Below are 22,849 nucleotides of genomic sequence, written 5' to 3'. Positions count from 1 at the left end.
CTATAATACCATTCCTGTTTGTACAATGACCTTCCTTTGGAAGGATGGAGAGGATTTCCAGGCATGTTGGGGAATAGGATTCATATTATCTGGGAAAATTACAGGAATATTCTGAAATATATGAATTCTAATTTAATTAGGTCAAATGTAAATATATATATATATATATTTATGTACATATGGGCAGTCACAACTAAGAAAAGAAAAAAAAACCCACAAGGCCAAGAAACAAAAATCTCTCTTCATTAGCATAGATGTGAGGGCAAAGGCTTTACACTTAAGTATGAATAAACACTAGCAGAAGTACAGAAGAGCTTATATCACCGAATTGCAGAATGGTGGGGGTTGGAAGGGACCTCTGGAGATCACCTACTCCAATCGCCCTGCTAAAGCAGGTTCACCTAGAGCAGGTTGCACCAGTTATCCTGAGTAAAATTCATCCCACCCAAACTTAGACAGTAGCCAGATGAATCACTTACTAAAATGCTTGTATGACTGACTAAGATACAGGTATGTTGCAAGTTAGGTGTTAACTCCTACCTTCCACTCTGCCTGTGAGGTTAATGGAAAGAGGACTCAATCAACTTTTGGGCTTGCCCTGCAAAGGTGTTAGCCAAACTCACCATGTCTGATTAAGCCCTGAGGCTAGGCACTTCATTTTTATGACTCACCATGCTTACATTGAGTACCTATTTTAGGCACACAAAATCCCCACCTGTATGAAGTCAGAGGAGGTCAAAACCTAATCGCATTACAATCAATATCCAATTCAGTTCTGCATGATCTGAACAAAGAGCACAGATTATGTTCCTAAAAAGGAACTGACTATGCAGGTGCCAATCTAGAAGGAAAATGAGTAGTAGCTCCTGCAAGCAAATAAAATGTACACGTGAGATCAGTGAGATCCAAATGCATACTGGATGACTTCATTTTGCTTTGAAACTAATCAGTAGGTACACCTACGCGGGATGGTGGGTGTACTTCAAGACTTATGGTAATATAGCATACTTTTTCTAAGTCACATTTGCATGCCCTGTAAAGGAAATCAGGTACATACACACGCACACACAGACAGAGTTGAGAGAGAAATTATTTTTCTGGATGTATTTTAAGCGACCCTCAAATGGGTGTTCTGTTTTACTACAACATAGGCTGAACTGGGGGAGGATTTCATTATAAGCTATAGAAAGCATGTGTTAAAACATAATGGCATTCAGAATAAAAAAAATGGCCAAATGAATATCTAAAGCAATATGGCATCATCTATTCTTCTCCTGGCAACAATCATAGAAAAAGTCCTTGTTAAATCAGCCATACTATTAATCTTGAAAGCAAAATTGATGTATATATTTCTAGGAGTACTACTTTATGGAGTCCTGCACCACAAATGACATTTCATATTTTTGTGAATTCAGTAGCCGATGCATCAGAAACGTTTTTGCAACAAAATCTTCAAAATTCTCTAACGCAGAGAAGTAGCGTGGCGGCGGAGGATCTACCACCAGCAGATGGCATTCATTCTCTGCAATTCCTGCAGCAGCAGCAGCAGTAGCAGCAGGTACTGAACGGTGCACTTGCACCACATCAGCATAATATGTGGGATCATGAGAGGAGCAGATAGTTAACCCTAAGTTATTTTCCCATCATTTGACAAAATGCTCCTTCCAAAGCATTAATTTATTTTTCCCCATCATTTAAGAAAGAGCTCATACATAAGCACTATATAGAGTTACATTTGCCTCATCAGAGCAGCAGGATTTTATACTCACTTTACACACTGGTGTAGGTACTATCCAGTGCAAGCTATCCTGTCTGGCCCAGTATTTTCTTTATCTAATGGCAGCTTTCCATGAGTAACTGATGGAAGAATCTGACCTCCCTTCCCAGTTCAACAGCACCTTTATTCTATTGTTCTTTATGTTCATAAACGCTCTGCTAAGGTAATAAAACTATCAGTTTAAATATGTGTAATAATAATTTTAAAGCATTTTATGGCTAGAAATACATGGTCTATGATATTTGGTGACTAGAAGGTAATACTGGATTGAAAAAAGCTTTTTTTTTCCTCAAACAAAACTGAACTTTACCCCCATGAAGGTATGGACTGAAGGTATCTTGGCAATTCAGCAACATCATGTTCCACTAGCCCTAAGACCCTGATGCAAGATGTATCAGACATAGGGGTGCTGGGATGTGGGGTCAAATGTGCAGCTGCCCTGACTGCTGTCACCCTTCACCCAAAGACCTGCTGAGTGGGAAAGGGGGGGCTGACTGTACTGACATGATGGCTGTTAAGATAAGAATTATATAGGAAAAGAAAATGGAGCAGGGAAGTGGAAGTACAAATAAAGGCCCATGAAGAAAAACAAAAAGAAAAAGCAAGCAATCGCATTTCCATTGAGAAAATAAATGAAAGGCAATGCACAATGGTATCTCATCTGGACTTCCAGCAATGTGCTTATAGTGACATTAGAAGCAGGTATTACCTGTTCTAAGAGATTCTGAAGCCTCTCTATTTCACAGTCTATTACAAATTTCTTTTCTTGCCTTCTGTCCAGATCTTCTAAAAGTCGCCTGTAGCTGGCATCGTTAAAATTCTCCACACAGATGGCACTGACTTGCCAGCTATTTTGTCCCGCTTTTTCCATAATAGCTTGAAGTATTGAATAACCTAAAAGAAAAGGAAACAATACACTAGTAACACAACCATTGCGTTTTTTGAATAGGAATAGTCCTTAATCAATATCATGCCTCTTAATATTTCTTCCTGGAGGGAAGGGAGTAAGAGACTGTTTGTATTCCTACCTATGCTGCTAGCCATGATCAGCGCACAGTCTGCAATTGACAGAAATTACAACTGCTGTGATTAGAATGCTTGGAATGATTCTCAGCATTATGGATAATCTTCATATGATTCAGACACATGAACTCTTCCAGTCAAGCATTCAGCTTCTTAGATTGGTTTTGTATAGGTTTCTATAACTGGGCACTTCACGACACAGGAAAGTAGAAATCTGAGCCTACTCATTCACCAGAAGTATTTGTATACTACAAAAGCAGTATGTTAGACATTCAAATGCTTTGCTTTTTTTGTTGTTGGGGTTGTTTTTGACAACATTTAATCCAAACAGTTTTTAATACTTCTTAGTAAGAATTAATTTTTTCATTTATTTATACATATATATACATATATGCCAGTATAGATATGTGAATAGAAATTTTATTGATCTATTTCAGAGATTCTATACAGCTTTAGTCAATGTATGCAAAGTGATTAGAGGTGAATGAAGGAAGGGCACCATAGAAGCATTAATTATAACTACCAGCAGGATTATTGCTTTTTATCATTATCAATATTTGATGTCCCCTTTGTCATCTTTGAGCCCATCCACAGAAGGGAAAGGCAGCATGTCCTCAGAGGTCTCCACCTCAACCTGCACCCTGCAGTCCCAGCGTGCTCTGCCCCACCAGCCCTTCACCTTCCCTCTCCTAATTTTTTCTCACTGGGGATGTGCAGTACAGAGTCAGGAGAGAAGCTTGTGACACATCTTAGGACAGCTTGCAAGTCTAGTCTTGATTTGCCCAACTGGTTCTTGAAGTAGGAAGCATGTATTATTCCATCTTTTATCTAGAGTAAGCAGTAAATTTGTTTAATGTAACGAAGATTACACACCTAAGATCCAGAGTTAATGTTTGAGAAAGACAAAAGGGGCAGATATGCTTGTCAATGACATACTGATACAAACGATACAACTCAGAGAAGGTGCCACTGCCTAGAATCACAGCACAAAATATTGTGGCTTTTCACTTGTTATCTGGCTGAATTTTCCCCAATGGCTTTAAATGAAAGCTGTCCTTAGTGATGTAGCTAACACAGCGGTGGCTCCTTCCTCTCTTCAACAGAAGTATCCCACGCCTGAGTGCAGCGACCCCAGCTGTCATTTTAATGCACCTGAAGACACCAGTGAGCGACAGATTCCCTGTAAAAAGCACTATCAGACATTCCCACGGATTGCAAGAGGAACGTTTGTATGTAACATTTCAGAAAAGGTACTGCTGCTACCTAACTAATTATCAGAAGACCTACAAAACTAGCAAAACCCAAGTTCGCCTTCAGTAAAACAAAAGTAGACAATAGTTTTATCAGAATATGAAGATTTTAGGGCACATAAACTAATTCTCTTGCAAATCTAGGAGTAGCTATTTTTCTGCTGGCTCCTATGACATTTGCAGTTCTTGAAATATGAACTAAAATCTAAATTTTCTTTTCATTATAACACTATGCACCCACACTCCAAAATGAACATTTATTAGATTTTTTCTCCAATTCAGATTTAAGATAAAAATACAAACAATTACAATGAATTCATAAAATTCATAACATATTTTTTCATACAAATGAGAGATTTATTTTATAAAACAGTATTTTATCTTAGGAAATAAATTAAAATTCTTGATGTATCAAGTATTAAAACATTTCAGTACTCAGCATATATTTTTAACCTGATGACTGTTATTTTTTTGCAAAGAACCATACAGCTTTCCTGTTAATTGCTGTATAATTATTCTGCTTTTCCTGTTGCTATATTCAATCTCCTTTCTGCCTGTAATTATCTCTGCAAATCATGACGAGATTCTTTCTCAAACATTGTCTTTCTTGCTTCATTTCCTATTTATTTCCATATATAGACATACATTAAAACTACTCCAGTGTTACAGGGGTTCCTGCTTCATTTACAATGTAACTTTGACTTGATCTTTGCTACAAAGGCAGTCAACATTTACTTAATTCAGCTTCCTGACACAAATTAACATTTCCTTTGATTCAGAATGAATAGTGTTTGAAACAGCAATTGATATCCCCTCATTCCTTTCTTATTTTGCTTGGACAACTTTACTGAGATGTGTTTTGATCAAACTGGGAATTTATCCCAGTATAAAGCATGACAAATATCAGACAAACACATAGAAAAGTGTTTCTTCTACCTCAGATCAAGGTTTGACTTGCCAGATTTCATTAGCACCTGCCTTCATTTAGGCATTTGAAGCTTCAGACGCTTCTTGTCAGTAGCTGGCACTCAGATGTGGGTTTTCATGTTAGCACATCTTTCACATACAACATAAACCAGCTAAATGGTAGTAACTGGATATGGTGCAACACGTCCATCAGAAGAGCTCAGAATCGCTGTGCAAGTCATCAGTGGCACAATCATCTATCCAGTGTGCAGTAACAATTTTTAATATAACAGACTGACAAGAGTGGAGTTTACGCAGAATGAATAAAGGCATTCACAGGCTCAATTGGCATAAAAATTAGACATGCTGAGGAGAAAGCTTATTTGTCCAAAATAATTGGCTACAGCTGACAGGGGAAAAAATTAGTTGTATGTAGTGCTGCAAACATTTTATAAGGCAAAAAATCTGAAATTAACCCAGGGTAATTCTCAGAACCAAGTGCAGCATTTCTAGACAAAATCCTTAAACTTTGGAAAGATCTTTGCCCAAATAAAGACAGCAGACATGAATCTTACAGCTGTTGTCTAAAAGATATTTATTTTCTGGTGATGTGCTGTTTATCCTCAGTTATGCTACAGACAGATGAATGATTCATTTTCTAGAATACATTCTGTCCCATGTATTGTGGAATACTATTTGTCGCACAAAAGCAAACTAAAAAAACCCACGCTCACTCATATCAGCTGAGCTACACAATCAATGTTTTTCAGAACAACCTTATTTAAAAAAAGTTTAGGACTATGCCAATAAATAAAAGTAAGGTAAGGTCTTCACAAATTTATAGAGTAACCCTTCTTCACTAACTAATTCAACTTTGAAATGCAGGTAACTCATTTATCAGAAAATACAGATTATTGTGCCCAAACCCAACTGGTTGAAGTCTGGAAGTCTGTATCAACAACCTCCCGGTGCTTCCTGGAGTTTGATTTTTTTTTTTAAATTACCAATCTATAAACAAGATAAAACACCTATCAACTGCCTGGAAACACCGATGAAGTCCTTCACAAATGCAAGGATGCTACATGCAAGAATGGCTTCTTTTTCCTCTTTATGGGACTATGATTCTGGGTAATTTTCCTCAAATGACCTGGGATGAAAAGTCTGACAACTGCTTTTTGTAAGTCACTGCTCAAATGTAGATACTACGGACAACTGCTTAAGGACCAGTAATACCGATTCCACCTCAATATATTGGAACCAAACCAGACACAGGGAAAGTCTGAAAAGATTTTATTTTCTTGATCCCTTCCCTCCTTGCTTTTCTGTTCTCTGGTCAGGTGGAATTGTGATGATCTAACACATTGCAATTTTTCTTTCAAAAAGATACCACACAGTAATCATGTTGGGAAACAAACAAACAAACATGAAAATGAAGAGCTATTCTGTTTGCTTCTTGTAAAATCAGAGCTGGAGATGCCTACCACAGAAAATCTACATATTAGGGTTGATACTACAGCTAAGTACCTTACAAACAGAATCACTTTTTTTTAACCCTGCTTCCCTCATTCCACAATCCATAGGCATTTTTCCACAGCAAAATGCATCAGCCACACAAAAAACAGTGCTAGATGTGCACCTGGTCTTATATATAAGTTTAGAAAGACTTCTTCAGAGAGACTTAAATGTCTTCTGGAGGCCAAAGTGTGTAAAATGCTTGAGCAATATTGGTATTTAAGAAATGTCCGTGCAGGAGTTTGGGAGTCCAGGATTCACAGAATCACAGAATCACAGAATGTTGTGGGTTGGAAGGGACCTCGAAAGATCTTCTAGTCCAACCCCCCTGCCACAGCAGGACCACCTAGAGCAGGTCACACAGGAACGCGTCCAGGTGGGTTTTGACTGTCTTCAGAGAAGGAGACTCCACAACCTCTCTGGGCAGCCTGTTCCAGTGCTCTGTCACCCTCACAGGGAAAAAGTTTTTCCTTATGTTAATGTGGAACCTCCTGTGCTCCAGCTTGCACCCGTTTCCCCTTGTCCTGTCATTGCCATCACTGAGAAGAGCCCGGCTCCATCCTCCTGACACTCGCCCTTTCTGTATTTATAAACATTGATGAGGTCACCCCTCAGTCTCCTCTTCTCCAAGCTAGAGACCCAGCTCCCTCAGCCTTTCATCATAAGGGAGATGTTCCATCCCCTTGTCAGTGCAACATTGCTGTAATTGGAGCCTGTACACCATCACCCTCCACCCAAGCAGCTGAAATCATGACTAATCTTTTTGATTTTAAAAGTTCAGTGGCCTTTCAGGTTTTTTTATCTGTCTTCTGCTGTACCAGCTAGGCTTTCCCCTATCCAATTTCATTTCAGCAGTCAATGACTTAATTTCAGTTATTTTCATTTAAATGAAAAGTAAAAGGTAATATCTAAACACTTTCAGTGTGTTCAGAATAAGCTAAAGAGATAGAGGAGCATTTTGTTTACTTATTTTTCTGCTGGAATGCACATGGTTGGCTTGTTTCCTTTTCTTTCTTTACTTTTTTTTTTTCTTTCCCTTTTTCTTCTTGCTTGCTTGCTGGCTTTCACCAGAAATATTTCAGTGATCAATTACAGTGTTATAATTAAATTTCGATAACTTTCATCTTCTAGCAGCCTTTTCATTCTGGGAAACCATTTCCCCCACCCCTCTAAGTGCATGCAATCATTCCTGATGTTCTTGCCAGAAGACAGCAAAGTGACTGCTTGCTCCAAACAGTAACACCCCCAACAATAATTCTTATTTTGGAATTATTATGCAGGAAGTAACTTATTAATTTTTCTATGATGAAGAGGATGCAATATTTACGTATTATTACTGTATTTTACTCTGGCCAGCAGACTGAAAACACTGAATGACACAAGTTAACAGGTTAATATACTTGGAAACAGCATATGCAATGTATTTGTTACAGCCCCAGGAGTAGAAAACATCTCTGATGAACATAGGTCTTTTCCAAAGATGGACATCATATACTGCATGTTTCTGAAATGCAAATTAATTTTCTTCTCTTTCTGATCAAATTAACTTTGAAATAGGAATTGATCCCATTCCCAGGATTAGCTATGATCCCAACAGGCACAGACACCGAAATGCTGGAGCTATTTCATGAGAGCTACTTCCATCTATTGGAATTCATATTAGGATCAGTAGAAGAAATAAATTTATTATAAATCAAACTTACAGGAGAAGTGAAGAATAAATGACCAAATCATTTGGTATGGATAAGCCAATATATTTGCCATTCAGGATTGGATTCATGTCACTTAACTCTAGCTGCCTACAAACTAGTTGTCTAAATTAATAATCCAAGCTTTCAAAGGAGAGACATAGATCCCATAAAAAAGCGATTTTTTTTTTGTCTTAGATATGTATTTCAGAGTGGTTTTCTCTTTCTCCAATCAATATTGAAGCAGTCTAGACATGCGGCTAGTAAAAATACCTACCATTTATCTAGCCAAACCTTGGCAAGATGAATCCAGACACTACAGCGATGAAAACCATACAAGAAATTTACAGTATTGGGTGATGCATGATTGTACATTCAACCAATAAGTACAAACATTCAAACTCAAGGGTATTTTAGTTTTCCTTATTATGATTAATACCTTTTTATTAACATACAGTTTTGCTTTAAATTTTTGGTCAGTATACAGCTTCCAGAACTCGAACACAACCAGCAAGATGGCTAAGCTCTATCATATAACCTTTGACATATGATAATTTGTTCGCATGCCCTATTTTCTCTGCGTCTGGATTTGGAGCCAGAACATTCAACAAATTGTACATACAAACTGGTCAATTTAGATGACACAGTGAAATCTAGAACTACAGGTGTGTCCTGAGTCCTTTTTGGGTCTAATTCACAGAAATGACACACACATTGGAAAATAGCACAGCGAGCTCAAGAAATAATCCCATCTATTCCTCTCTGTCCCTCCATCCACCAAGACAGATAATTGACATTTAAATCATTCTAGACAGATCTCTTTCTCTGTCCTTAAAAATCTCTGAAGAGGATTCTGTAACTTCCTAGGTAATATATGCATTGCTTAATTATCCTTATCATTAGGAGGTGTTTCCTAAAGTCTAACCTAAGTCTCCCCTGGCACAATTTGAAGCCACTGCTTCTTGTCCTACATCTAGTAGACTTGGAGAACAGTTTGTTCCTATCTTTAAAGCAATCCTTCACATAACTGAAGACTTCTGCTTCCTTTCTTTTCTGTCTGCACTACTCTTCCTGAAACACGATTCTTTTAGGTTTTCCTTGTGGAATATGTTTTAGTCTAGATTCTGACAATTTTCCTTGCTTTCCTCTGGATATGTTGCAATTGATACAAGTCCTTTCTGAAGTGCATTGGTGAAAATGTGATGTATTTTAAAGATGTATTCCAAAGTATACACAGTCCTTTCAACTTTTTAGTGTCTGCAAGTTTAACAAATGTATTCTATATTCCTTCATTCAAGTAATTAACAAAGATACCAGGAAAAACTGCAACCAGAATGGATCACAACTTAATATCTCCTTATTTGACAGTGAACCTCATATACTTCTTTCTGAGTTCAAGTGTGTGACCAGTGTTTTAGATATCTTCTAGAAATGTCATCAAAACAAAATTTCTTTTGCTCGTTTATCAAAATCTTGTGAAAATGATGTAAAATATCCTACTAGGTGTACTATCCTACACCTATTTTTTTCCCAATGTCTACAAAACCTGTTACTTTATAATAGAAGGAAAATTGCTTTAACTCATGTCATTTGTTCCTGAAAAATCCCTGTTTGGGTTTATTTAGCTTTCCAACTTCTATGTACTTTCAATTATATCTCTTTTGATGTAGGTTGTGAATTAAGTTACCTATACTATCAATGACCAGGGTAATTTTCACAGAATCATAGAATGGTTTGGGTTGGAAGGGACCTTTAAAGTCCAACCCCCCTGCAATGAGCAGGGATATCTTCAACCAAATCAGGTTGTTCAGAGCCCCATCCAACCTGACCTTGAACGTTTCCAGGGATGGGGGTTCTACCACCTCCCTGGGCAGCCTGTGCCAGTGTTTCACTACTGTCATTGTAAAAAATTTTATCTTGCTACCTAGTCTAAATCTGCCCTCTTTTAGTTTAAAACCATTGCCCCTTGTCTTATCACAACAGGCCTTACTAAAAAGTCTGTCTCCAATTTTATTACAGATGGTTTTGAAACAAAATTCAGGAAATAATGGATCAAATTTAGCCACCTCCTCTATCGCTATTTTGCCTCAAAGATTTCAGAATATTTGACGACAAAGAAAATTACCTTTATGATCTGAGTTCATGTTTCTCACCTCCCTGAGATCTATGACCTTGAATATTTTCTCAGTGTTGTGAGACACATCCAAAACAAGTTCTAGCAGTGGTTTCTGGTCAGATTTTGTCCCTTAAGTCTGTAGAGACTGGTACCTGTGCAACTTCATCTGCAGTGTTTAATAATCCTTCTCTCCTGAGAAGGACATAAAGCTGCAAGAAAATGCTGTCAATACATTGCAACCATCACCTTTTTTTAATTTTTTTTAAAAAAAAAGTCTTAAGTAAGTGGAACAATGGCGTGTAGATTATGTGCTTTCAGTGAGCACATGGGAGGAGGTTTGGCTTACTCCACAATGGGAATTAATGATCAAAGGTTCAGGCTGTGTCAGGTCCCATTTATGCTACACTCACTCTGCAGCAAGATTTTTCCCCTTTGCATTTCAGAGTCTGCAGCCTTCATATACAATACATTCTAAAGATATCTCATCAAAATGCCAAGTGATAAAGATGAGCGGAAACGTAGGAGAGACTGAGGAGAAAACCTGGTTTTGAAAGCAGTCTGATAGTTTTGGTCTTGCTTTAACAGTTTTCAGATACCATTACCCTTCCCACTTCACTGAATGCCTTAAAACTAACGTCAAAGTCCAGTAACCTTTCTTATGGCAAGCATGCATAGAGGTCAATACATCCAAGCATACTTACAGATATACGCCAAAAAGTACATTTATGTACCTTGTTAGCATTTTATATTTTCTTTACTTTTATCTGTCTATTATTTATCTATGTCAAAGGGGTCAGCTAGAACTGGCTCAGCCGAGAAGCCTTCAGCTCCTCTAAAGTTTACAAGCAGCACTGAAGCCACATTCTTACCAAATCTTAGCAAATTCTTACTATAGAACTTTTCATGCTAAATAAGAAACTGTATGTAATTACAGTATTATCAGAACCTCACAAACTATTACCTTAAAAACCCCAGCTTATTCTCTGTCAGACCAGCATTTCTATAGAGGCTATGGAGTCTTTCTGAATATCCAGTTATCTGGTATGTCATCTTGGGTCTACCATTAGGGGTAATGTGTATGAGCATTTTAAAAAAAGGAGACAGAACAGGAAAAAGTGAACTTATTTTGGAAGAAAATGCAATATGTCAGAATATTTAACTTATTAACTTTTTTCTTTGTTCTTCTTATTCTTACTATTAATTCAACAAACATCCAGCTTAGTTGTAAATATTCCTTGCTTTCATACATTACGGCTTAAACTTTTCTTTAGCATAAGGTCATAAAGCCAAAATTCTTCATTTCACTAAAACCTACAGTACGTAACATTGATACTAATAAATTATCTTTCTTACATAATAACTTAATTGATGCAAAGCCATTTTCCAGAAATTGCTAGCCATCCAACAGCTTACCGCTCTAGTCTCAGTTTAGTAGGACTTTGTTTGCCCTGCGATGGTATACAATTATACATAGACCTTTGTGTAAACAACATCCAAAAGAACCGTGTCAAAGAATATTAAGACTGCAAGCTAAAGCACTCAGGAGCTGGTATATCTTAAAATTAGTAGTACCCTAATGCATTCTAATTAATGTATTATGCTGCTGTCTTTTATTATATTGTCACATACTATTTTTCCCCACAAGGCATCTGTCTCAGTCTGTGCATAAGATATCTGTGCCCTAGGACAGAACTGACTGTGGGTACTAAATGAGGATCTTGATGTCAGAACTTCTGCCTCCTTTCTATAGGGATTTCTTAGAAAAGTAGTCTTTTACCATAAAATATCTGACAACCTCTGCCTATCGGCACTAATGCAGCATTGTTTCTAATACATACATGTGAGAAAAATGCAAAACCATCTTCACACTGATACAACAGGCATTCACACTAAGAAGCATTCTTTAAGAGAATCACAACCCTAATTCTATCACTGTGTACATGTGGCCATGTCCACGTGTATTGGTGGCTACACAGCAGATAATTTATAGGACCTTACTCCTTTTGTAAGTTCTACTTGTAGATCCCAGGCCCATTACCTCTCATTTTAAATTTCAGTTGTGTTTAGACCTTTTTGAAATCTATACTCTCAAGTATTTAAATTTTTCAGAAAAATGTAACACATCCTGAGAAGAGAGGCTTGAAAATTTGGATGCTATGATTATAATGTGGTTACCTTTTGATCAAAACAAGTCTGAAACAATTCTTACCATTTCATTTAAGCTGATGCACAGACCACAAACTCATTAAAAGTTGATTGCCTTCCCCCCCCCAGCAAACAACTAACAATCTGGACATAAGCCTAAAGATCTAAGATTTTCTTCCAGTTCCTAAAACCAACACATTGCTCTTTGATGTAGACCAGAATTAAGATGTCATTCTTTCTTTTTGCACTAAAGCAGTAATTTGGGAAACATCCAAAGATTGCATATCGTGGCTTTTATTGAGGTGAAATGACAGAGATCATGCGCCTGTACTTGGCACTGGTGAGGCTGCACCTCGAATAGTGTGTGCAGTTTTGGGCCCCTCACTACAAGAAAGACTTTGAGGTGCTGGAGCGTGTCCAGAGAAGGGCAACGAAGCTGGTGAAGGGTCTGGAGAACAGGTTTGATGAGGAGCGGCTGAGGGAACTGGGGTTTTCAGCCTGGAGAAGAGGAGGCTGAGGGGAGACCTGATCACTCTCTACAACCACCTGAAAGGAGTCTGTAGTGAAGTGGAGGTCGGTCTCTTCTCCCAGGTAACTAGTGATAGGACAAGAGGAAATGATCTCAAGTTGCATGCAAAGAAGTGACAGAATTTTTAAAGGAGGCAAATGAACAGAGACTGTTTCATCTCCTTCTGCCCTCACCTCTCCTCTGAAAAGAACTGATAGGGCAAAAGGCACTTAGTAACTTTGCCTCATTTGACTATCTTCACAAACATTATCAGAGTTACCAGAGTCATAGATATGCAGAACTCATCTCTTCCAGCAATGCTTTGAGTAAGACAGCTAATATAACATCTAGGCACTTGAACAGAGAAACAGGGAAGAGGAAGGCTAGAATGATACGATCTTCATATAGGACACTGAACTACTACTAAATGACTAAATCTTTTTTTGGTGTCCACATTTAAAAAATAATGCTAAAATATTTGTCAGAGTTCAAAGAAGCAAATCAGAATGATTTGAGGCCAATATATAAAAAATGCTTTGGTGTAAGAGACTTATTGGAGAATTTTTCTCAACAGAAGGTTTGAAGGCTAAGTCTGAGCTAGTTACTCCAGTCTCCTTTTCAGGCAGTAGAGGGAAACAGGCACTCTCTGGAGACAATTCATAAAACCTCTTATCATCTATCTCATGTATTTTCAGGGAAGAAGAAATTCCCTCATGTTTAAAATGAAAAATCCCAATATTATTATTTCTTAGGTTCAATGCCATGAACACTATTAACACAGTATAATCCACATGGAAAAAAAAGACTAAAAGCAGTCTGCAATATTAGCAAAGTATCTGTTTGGTACCCACACACCTTTTAATTTAAGTTCTTCTATTTTGTATCTACATTTTACAGGCGAAGACACAACTTTTTCATTTAAGTAGAATTAAAAGTTAGGTTACTTTTATGCTTCTCTTGTGGAGGATGGGCAACTACACATAGGTCTCCTTTGATTATTCTGGTGAAGGGATTTGCATACAATTACAGAGACAATCTCAGTTCCTAGCAGGAACAAACACAGGATGAAGTAAGCACTCACCATATGATTAGACTAATTTATTATGTCCCACTGAGGCAAGCTATATTCCAAGAAGTAATCATAAACTCATGTTCAAAGCTTTGGTAGAATGAATATATTTAACAATTCAAATTAAATTTCAGCTGTAGGAACTGACATTTAGTAGGACACGTAGAAATGGGCAAGGTATAATGAAAAGATAACAGGTAAAAGAATAAAGACATTAAAAGTTGTGATTGGCCTGTCTGACAACAAGCCAGGATAGAAAATTGTGATAAAGTACTGGCAAGTTTCTCATATTAGATATATGTTGAGCTGGACTTTGGTTAGTTTTAACTGACCTTGGCATTAATATCTGAAAACTGACACAGTGACCAGTCAATAACTGCTCCATAAAAGTTAAGTGCCTGTGACGTTTCATTATACAGTGGCACTTGTGTTGACCAATTTGAAAGCAAATGGTGTTAGGAACTTTGTTCATTTTAGAGCTGGGTATTTTTCCTCCCCTGAACAGCTGTTTATTCATAGAAAAGTGCACTCTGGTGACATTCCAAGTCTTAATGAACGTGAGTGAGTTTTTCTGCATAAGATTGGTCAGAAGAAAAAAATAGCAAAGGTTTCAAAAAAGTGGAAACAGCATCTAATACAAATGGACATTTCTTAAATATTTCCATTTAGGCTATCTCCATGAATAGAAACAAAAGGCACAATTTGGTATCTGCATGACTGTTACCCAGGACAGCAGCGGTAGCAAGACTCTCTCCCTGCCCCCCTGAAAGCATGGGACTGTGCTTGTGTCCCTGGATGCCCCCGAGTCCACTGTATCATGATCATTAGGACTAAGAGTGTCCTGGGTGGTTTAGTTGATTCCTCCCTTCCTCTGGAGCAGCTCCACAGCACAGAAAAAATGCTAAAATATTCACCAAGGCAGAGAAAGACAGAGAAAATGCCTCTGCAGCATGGTACAAAGAATATTTATCAGAGAGGTGGGAAAATTCTATTGCAATCTTTGCTTCAGTGGCTAAGCAGTTTATAAAAGAATATCCAAAAGAGCTGCAGAGGATGTGGGAATTGGCTGCAAAAAAAACTTAAGGACATAAAAAATAAAAATACAACCGAGGGACTTTGTATACAATATTATTTAATTTATGTTGAACTTTCTTACAAACTGCTGCCTGGAACAACTCTCTCTATGCTTATTCCTCAATAACTACTGTGAGAAAAACTGCTGCCCATTAATACTTTTCAATATATTTTGGCTTCTGCTTCCACTGCTCTTTTCAATGTGACTGACGAGATATTATTTCATAATAGTGCATCTGCAACACTATAAATTACCTCAACTGTCTTATTTTCCTCAACAGATACAATGTAGATTTGAATTTTCCAGTCTGCTTGATGCAGTGATATCCAGGCTTTTCAACCTGAGGGCTGAAATATTATTCCAAAAAGGTCAGTGGGCCATAATTAATACTTCAGGGCATTTTCTCTTGAAGCAGGGTGGAAGGGAGAAAACACCACATCCAGCTCCTTGCTGAGGATCCTTAATTGTCTCCAGGAGACGAGGCTACAACTGTAAAATTGCATATAATCCCTAAGCACATTGTGTTTTGCTTGTGTTACTGAAGTTATGCCTACTGGCACCTCGAAGGCATGCTCACATGGCAACTTTGGGCTGTGACTCTAGGCTGGGATGTACACAGTATGATCTCCCAAAATAGGAGACACAGGGTGACCTCATTGCTCTTGCCAAAGTTACCTGCTAAATCAGGTTCCAAATCATTGAGCCAGATCTCAGGCTAATTAATTACAAACAAATAAACATCACCATTACAGAAACTGGACATTTGCCTATGCCTCTTATGAGATGGTTTCAAGAGACAATTTGCACACATATAAGCAGCAGCAGGAGTTTCCCTGCTGAGCTGTTAGCACTGGAGACAATATGAGGACAACAGTCTCAATATTTATGCATTGCAGGACATTTACACCAAACAACCTTGTGAGAAGTTGTAGTAGACCTTGCTGCAGTTGGCAGGAGGGTGTGAATTCGCAAAGTGCTCACGTGTGGTGTTTCCCCCTACAGAGACCTCTGTCCCTGGGCCAGGCTGCTTCTGTGGGCTCGAAGTGCTCTGAAACACCATGTTAAGTGTCTCCCGAGGTTGTTCATGACAGATACAAAGTAGAGACTCTTCCTTAATATAACAAAGCAGACATAAAACATCTATTCATGGAAGAATACTCTATGAGATACCAGTTTTACTTACATTTAGCATTCTATTGATGATGGTATCTTGACTTGTGTTTCACTGAATGAACACTTAAAAAAAACCTTAGTGGCTTAATTTAGGAATGTATTTGTGCAAGAAAAAGAGTTGTAATTACTTGATAGATATTTCTTTAAAGTTTTATCTCTGTCTGAAAATATTAATATTCACTATTTAGCTTTCATCTCCATGGGTAGTTTAAATGAACAAGTCCTTTTTCAGCAGAACAGTCTAGTGTTAATTCGTTTTCATGATTAAAAAGGTTATTCTGATCCTGAGACAACTATCATGAAACATGAGATAGGCCTGTACAATACACCCTATGATAGAGCATGTGGATAAAATTTTAGGCATCCTGCTAGGAATAATTGTTTGTATTTACATAAATAATGTTGTGCTCAAAGGCGTCATTGTCCTAGGTACTGCACAAAGTATGTATGCAGAAAAAGTCTCAAAAAAAGATGACTTTGGAACCAAATAGACTCGGAGGCAGGGCAAACTGCTTGTTTCTACTCTTACTTTTAATTAGGTCAACAAGACATTTCAAAGACATTTTTCATACTTATCAGTCTGAATATAAAACAACTTGCTTTCACATGGATATTCAGTAATTCATTTACAAATACGATCAAAAATATACAATATAATACAAGCTAGACATATATTTGAATATGTATTTTAATTTATATTAATATTTGTTTCTTTTTAAATACACTTAGGTGTAAATGATTTTGCTAACTGGCCTTTTCTGACATTCTTTTGTGACATTACAGATGAGTCACTACACAATGCATATTCTAAGTTGTATTTTCACAGAATAAGATCTAAAGAAACACTACAAACATCGCTTTTTTTTAGGATTACTTATAGGACAAATCATGTTCCATAACTCACAAAATACTTGTATTGACTTCAGTTGGGACTACTCACAGGAGTAGAAAGTGGTCCAATATTTGATATCTGATGTAATTAAAATTTGAGAGCAGTTAATTCCAAAACCCATTTAATACAATCACTGGATTTTCAGTGTAAAACAACTAATTCTGTGCCAGGTGAAAATGTAATTGACAAAAAGAAGTTAAAGTAAAAGCTAACAAAGAACCAGACAGGAAAATTAGACCCCACTATGCAGGCAAAAACTTTACAGCTGGAAGATAGGCAGGCAGGAAGGGGAACCTTCTTTGCAGGACTAGTACTATACACTAAAACTGCAATCCTGTCACAAAGCACGTTAAATGTTATAGGTAAATTTGGGTAAGAAACATCACAAATCACAGTCTGGACCGGAACTGATGTTTTATCCTTATGTTAAATCTCACCTTGATATGCTTTTTTCCAGAGTTAGAATTTTTTTACTTTTTAGACTGAATGTTCATCTCTTCTGTGCAACTTTCTATTGCATGTCTTTCATATACACTCAGTTTCACAACTCACAACTTCAGGATGGTCACAACATGTGTGGCACAGTTTTGGCACATCAAAAGTATGGTTTAAAAAGCTACTGCATATGTTTTATGATCATTTCCAAAAGATACGAAGTGACAGATTTTGCTTTTAAAATTATATGCCTTATTTGCAAACTGAGCACTTAACACATCACCAAACACATCTACCATAGATTAAGCACAAGCTTTTCTCTTTAGATTTCATGACATTTTTGACAGTTCACTGTCAGCATGCCAGTATGTCAATATTAGCTATTCACTGGCAAAGGCGAACTACGCATCCTCGCAGCTAAACTGAGGAAGTGTCTGGATGATTGAGTAGTGAGGTGGATTGTGCATTGGTTCAAAGAAAGAAGTCAGAGAGCTGTGGTCAATGGGGCAGAGTCTAGTTGGAGGCCTGTATCTAGTGGAGTCCCTCAGGGGTTCGTACCGGGACCAGTACTATTCAATATATTCATCGAGGACCTGGATGAGGGAACAGAGTGCACTGTCAGCAAGTTTGCTGATGACACAGAACTGGGAGGAGTGGCTGACACACCAGAAGGCTGTGCTGCCCTTCAGAGAGACCTGGACAGGCTGGAGAGCTGGGTGGGGAGAAATTTGATGAACTACAACAACTGTAGAGTCTTGCATCTGGGAAAGAACAACCCCATGGACCAGTATAGGCTGGGGACTGAGCTGTTAGAGAGTAGCGTAGGGGAAAGGGACCTGGGGGTCCTGGTGGACAGCAGGATGACCATGAGCCAGCAATGTGCCCTCGTGGCCAAGAAGGCCAATGGCAACCTGGGGTGTATTAGAAGGGCTGTGGTCAGTAGGTTGAGAGAGGTTCTCCTTCCCCTCTCCTCTGCCCTGGTGAGACCCCATCTGGAATAGTGTGTCCAGTTCTGGGCCCCTCAGTTCAAGAAGGACAGGGAACTGCTTGAAAGAGTCCAGCACAGAGCCACAAAGATGATGAAGGGGGTGGAACATCTCCCTTATGATGAAAGGCTGAGGGAGCTGGATGTCTTTAGCTTGGAGGACAGGAGACTAAGGGGTGACCTCATTAATGTTTATAAATACGGAAAGGGCGAGTGTCAGGAGGATGGAGCCGGGCTCTTCTCAGTGATGTCCCATGACAGGACAAGGGGCAATGGGTGCAAGCCGGAGCACAGGAGATTCCACATTAACATAAGGGAAAACTTTTTCCCTGTGAGGGTGACAGAGCACTGGAACAGGCTGCCCAGAGAGGTTGTGGAGTCTCCTTCTCTGGAGACATTCAAAACCCACCTGGACGCGTTCCTGTGGGACCTGCTGTAGGCGATCCTGCTGTGGCAGGGGGGTTGGACTAGATGATCTTTCGAGGTCCCTTCCAACCCCTAACTTTCTGTGATTTTGTGATACGCAGGTGAAATGTATGACATATTGATTTAACTGCAATAGCAAAAGCCCTTTTCCACGCTGGAACAATCTCAGACACTTAATATCCAAGACTGTCAATATCTGGGTAGGAAAGAAACTTTTAAAAAAACCCTACCATGCTGACAAACACGACAAAACATTTACCAGGGAATTGTTAGAATTTATTAAGGATAACTTGCAGCAAACTGACATTTCAACATTCAGTTTGAATAGCAACTTTCTTTGTTGGTACAGAAACTTGCTCCAGGCACGCTCCAGGCTTGCATGTCTATTGAAAACCAAAAGGAATTGAACTTGTGGTCTCATGCCACTCAAAACTGGTACCAGAAAAGGTCTTTATGCTGCAAGACAGTAATACTCAAATCTGAAAGCTACACTGTTCTTGAAATAACTCTTCATATCTTATTTCACATTCTTACCTAAAAGCCACACTTCAACATTACACTGTATCTTTGGCACACCAAAGGTTTTCTGTCCTGCAGATTTACTACAATTAAAGTTTTACAAAGTCAGCTACAGATACCCTGTCCTGATGCATTTAAGATGTATAATTAAAATGTGGTAAATTACCTAATGTTTCTATGTTAAGAAGGCCTGGGCCCATGCCTACATCATCCTTGGGAACCTTCATCTACGTCCTGGAAAAGCTCCTGAGAATCTGCTTTTGTATGGTAACCCTAATAATAGCAGACATGTTCAAATATACTTCCCATAAATGTCACAGGCCAAATTCCACAGCAACATAAAGTTTGACTTATAAAGAATGAATTTACAAGGTACTGTCAGTCACAAATACACTTAAAAATTACATTTTATACTACATTGGCACTCTGTGGCTTTGCAAAATGTCTAGATTTATCAACAAAGAGGAAAACAAAATTTATCAGGAAACAAGACAGTTGAAAGAGCAGGTAATAAAGTGGGCACATCCTATAAAAAAGCAACATGGGATCTTATTTTCCTGATACTGCTCCTTTTGTCTTTTCCGGATTTGCAAGCTATCTTAATGTTGGACTCTTCCTGAAGACCAAATCCATGTGTTAGAGTCCTTCATTGCATTTACAGGAATTTATAGGCACATCAGTGAAATTACCAGAATCCATATCCATAGACTTATTGTTACGTCTGGTTATCTGGTTTATAGTGGTGGTGTTTGTTTTTTGTTTTTTTTTTTTTGTTTGTTTGTTTGTTTTGTTTTTTGTTGTTGTTGTTGTTGTTTGGTTTTTTTTTTTTTAATTTAAATGCTTCTTTTTAACAAAAACAAAGATTTAAGCCACAAACATAATGTTTCAAAATCAAAAGCTAAAAATTACATGGAAAATGTCCAATAGATTGAGAAATAACCTTACATTCTATTTCTGTACAACAGGGTTACAGACACTCAAAATTACATCCAACAATTTTTCATTTTTCAGAAAACAGTGCCAAGCTACTCCAAGGCTGAGATTAAGAATTAGCTAAAGAGTGAAGTAATCGAGTTCAAAGACACTGATGATAATCATATAAAACCTGTGACTGTTCCTCATTATGTGGCACAGGTATATTACCTTGAGTTAAAACCTCCTCCAATTCTCTAGAGAGTTTTTGTTGTTGTTCTTGTCCACACTAAATTATGCTGAATTATGAAAAGGGAATTAAACCTTTATATGGTATTTAGTCCCACTTCATCTCTAACAATTCAGTAGAGAATTTCATCTTGTGTTTTTTCTTGCAATCTGATAAACACATTTACTGGCATCAGTAAGCAGCAGGACCCAATCCTGTGACCCAATCCTTCCTGGATGCCTGCTGCATCCTCTCCGTAATTTCCCTGCAAGCAGGCCTTTGTACCCCACTCACCACCCCACCAGGATACACGGATCCTGTGCACACTATGGATGAAAAAATGTGAACCTAAACACAGATTATTTTTTTGTGTGTGCATAGTTCAAATGAAACCCAAAGTACTTACAGTAATCTACTGGGGAAATTCAGTCATTCATATGGCAATCCAGGTAAAAAACACAGTCAGCAAGGTAGAAAATGCTTTTCAAAGAGGCTTTTGACAATTAGCAGTTTATTTTTTTATGCAAGTGGCTGGCGCATTTTGCTGGTCAAAACCTCAGTTTTTTTTTATCTGACAAGTAAAACTTAACATCCCAGAGGAACAGCAAGAGAAGGTCTTCCTGAAAATACAAGTTAGTTATCGGGGCTGGGATAAAATCCAAAGGGAAAAGAATTCATTCCCTAAAAGCCCTGTCAAAGACTGGTGTATCTAATAAAGGAGTGCAGTTCCTTGACACCAGCAGGCAGAAGAACTCCCCTCCAGACAGTGAGATATAATAAGAAACAGAGGGGCAAACTGTATGAAAGGGTCAGGAGACTCATTCTGAGAAACTTACTTTTTCTTGACAAGTCATAAAATCCTGATAGTTCTTGTTTTTAATCTTCTCAGCAGCTTGATCTTTCTTTTACCTTAGTGGTCTTTCTGGACAGATAATATTACTGAACCTCAGTTTACAAAACTAAATCCTAGATGTTCATGGAGAATTCGAACAGGATCACTTCAAATTTATCTTGGACTCTTCTTGGATTATTCAGATAATGTTGATTTCTCCTTAATGGCATTGATATTTGCAAAAGTAAGACAATACAAAGCCTAGGACTGGAGGAAAAAAGTTTGATAGTTGTAAACCAGTAAAAGTTCCTATTTTGTACTACCGGTACTATGAAGTTTATTGATTGGTTATTGATAATGTTTGATTTATACTCCACAGTCTTTCACAAGCATTCCATAGTATTTATCATTACTATAGGTTTGAAGCTAAAAAGTGGTTTTGATCTCCTCAAAATTACCATTATTAATTTACAAATTACCAAATATCTCTGTCTTCTATCTATATACTGACATCTTCCCCAAAAGGGTGTACATGCCATTTTAAAAACTTGGTACAGGACACTGTACTAGGAAGCACACAATATTAGAACAATATTTGCTTTTTCAAACACTAAAAGTAAGATTCATTCCCTGTCAAAATACCTGCACAAAATCCAACCATAAGACAAGAATCATCAATTTACCTTTTAGAAGTACTTCAAAGCCTTTTCTCCATAAAGCTCACTCAGCTATTCCAGAATATTTTTCCACTTTTGCTTAATAATCTTCCCATTTCCAGTATAAATTCACTTTTTTTTTTGACATTTCTGCACTGTTTTGCATTTGAGTCAACACTGCCCTTTAGCTTAAAAAGTTCCACTTCCTCCATTTTACTCTAATACATTTATGAAAAACACTTTTCATTTACAGAAGAACCTTTTTACTTTCCTCTGTGCATAGTGATGACCATCCTAGCAGATCGTGTCAGAATCCCTCTTTCTTGAAGAGAAGCCACAAGAATTGCCATGCCTAGAAGTTTTGGGGTTTTTTTGTTTTTCATATAACCCAAAAAAGCTTTATTTATCCTGATTAGCATTATTTACAGGAACACTAACAATCTTCTTTTTAAAGCACAAGCTATTTATTTGTTGTAAGTTTGGGAAGAAGTAAAAAACTGTTAAAGAGTGTCAGGAAATGCTTAAGCATAAATGCTTAACATAACTGAGCATGAAATCTCATGAGATAATCCTATCCTTCATCACCTTGAATCAAGAGTGGTAGCCAAATAAATTCAGTTCTCCAGAGGTACGACTATCTCATGATGCCTACAATCCCCTGAGACTTCTCTCAGTGCTGTTTCAAAAATCTCAAATACATAAAAACCCTCTAATACTGAAG

The 22,849-nt window shown here is 37.8% G+C and overlaps 1 protein-coding gene across 9 annotated transcripts in view; it reads right to left on the bottom strand.

Moving 5' to 3' along the window:
* GRIA4 (glutamate ionotropic receptor AMPA type subunit 4) overlaps window positions 1-22,849 on the bottom strand; it is a 242,057-nt gene that overhangs the window by 92,481 nt on the left and 126,727 nt on the right. For all 9 annotated transcript variants that reach the window (XM_086481766.1, XM_086481765.1, XM_086481770.1 and 6 more), the window contains exon 4: window positions 2,487-2,671. In XM_086481766.1, coding sequence (XP_086337892.1) covers window positions 2,487-2,671 — 185 coding nt within the window. The remainder of the gene's footprint in view (window positions 1-2,486; window positions 2,672-22,849) is intronic.

Source organism: Leptosomus discolor, chromosome 1 (genome assembly GCF_034619465.1).
Source record: "Leptosomus discolor isolate bLepDis1 chromosome 1, bLepDis1.hap2, whole genome shotgun sequence".
NCBI classification, from domain to species: Eukaryota; Metazoa; Chordata; class Aves; order Leptosomiformes; family Leptosomidae; genus Leptosomus; species Leptosomus discolor.
Note: the sequence above shows the minus strand (reverse complement) of the source record. Positions and strands in the feature narration are given on the sequence as shown.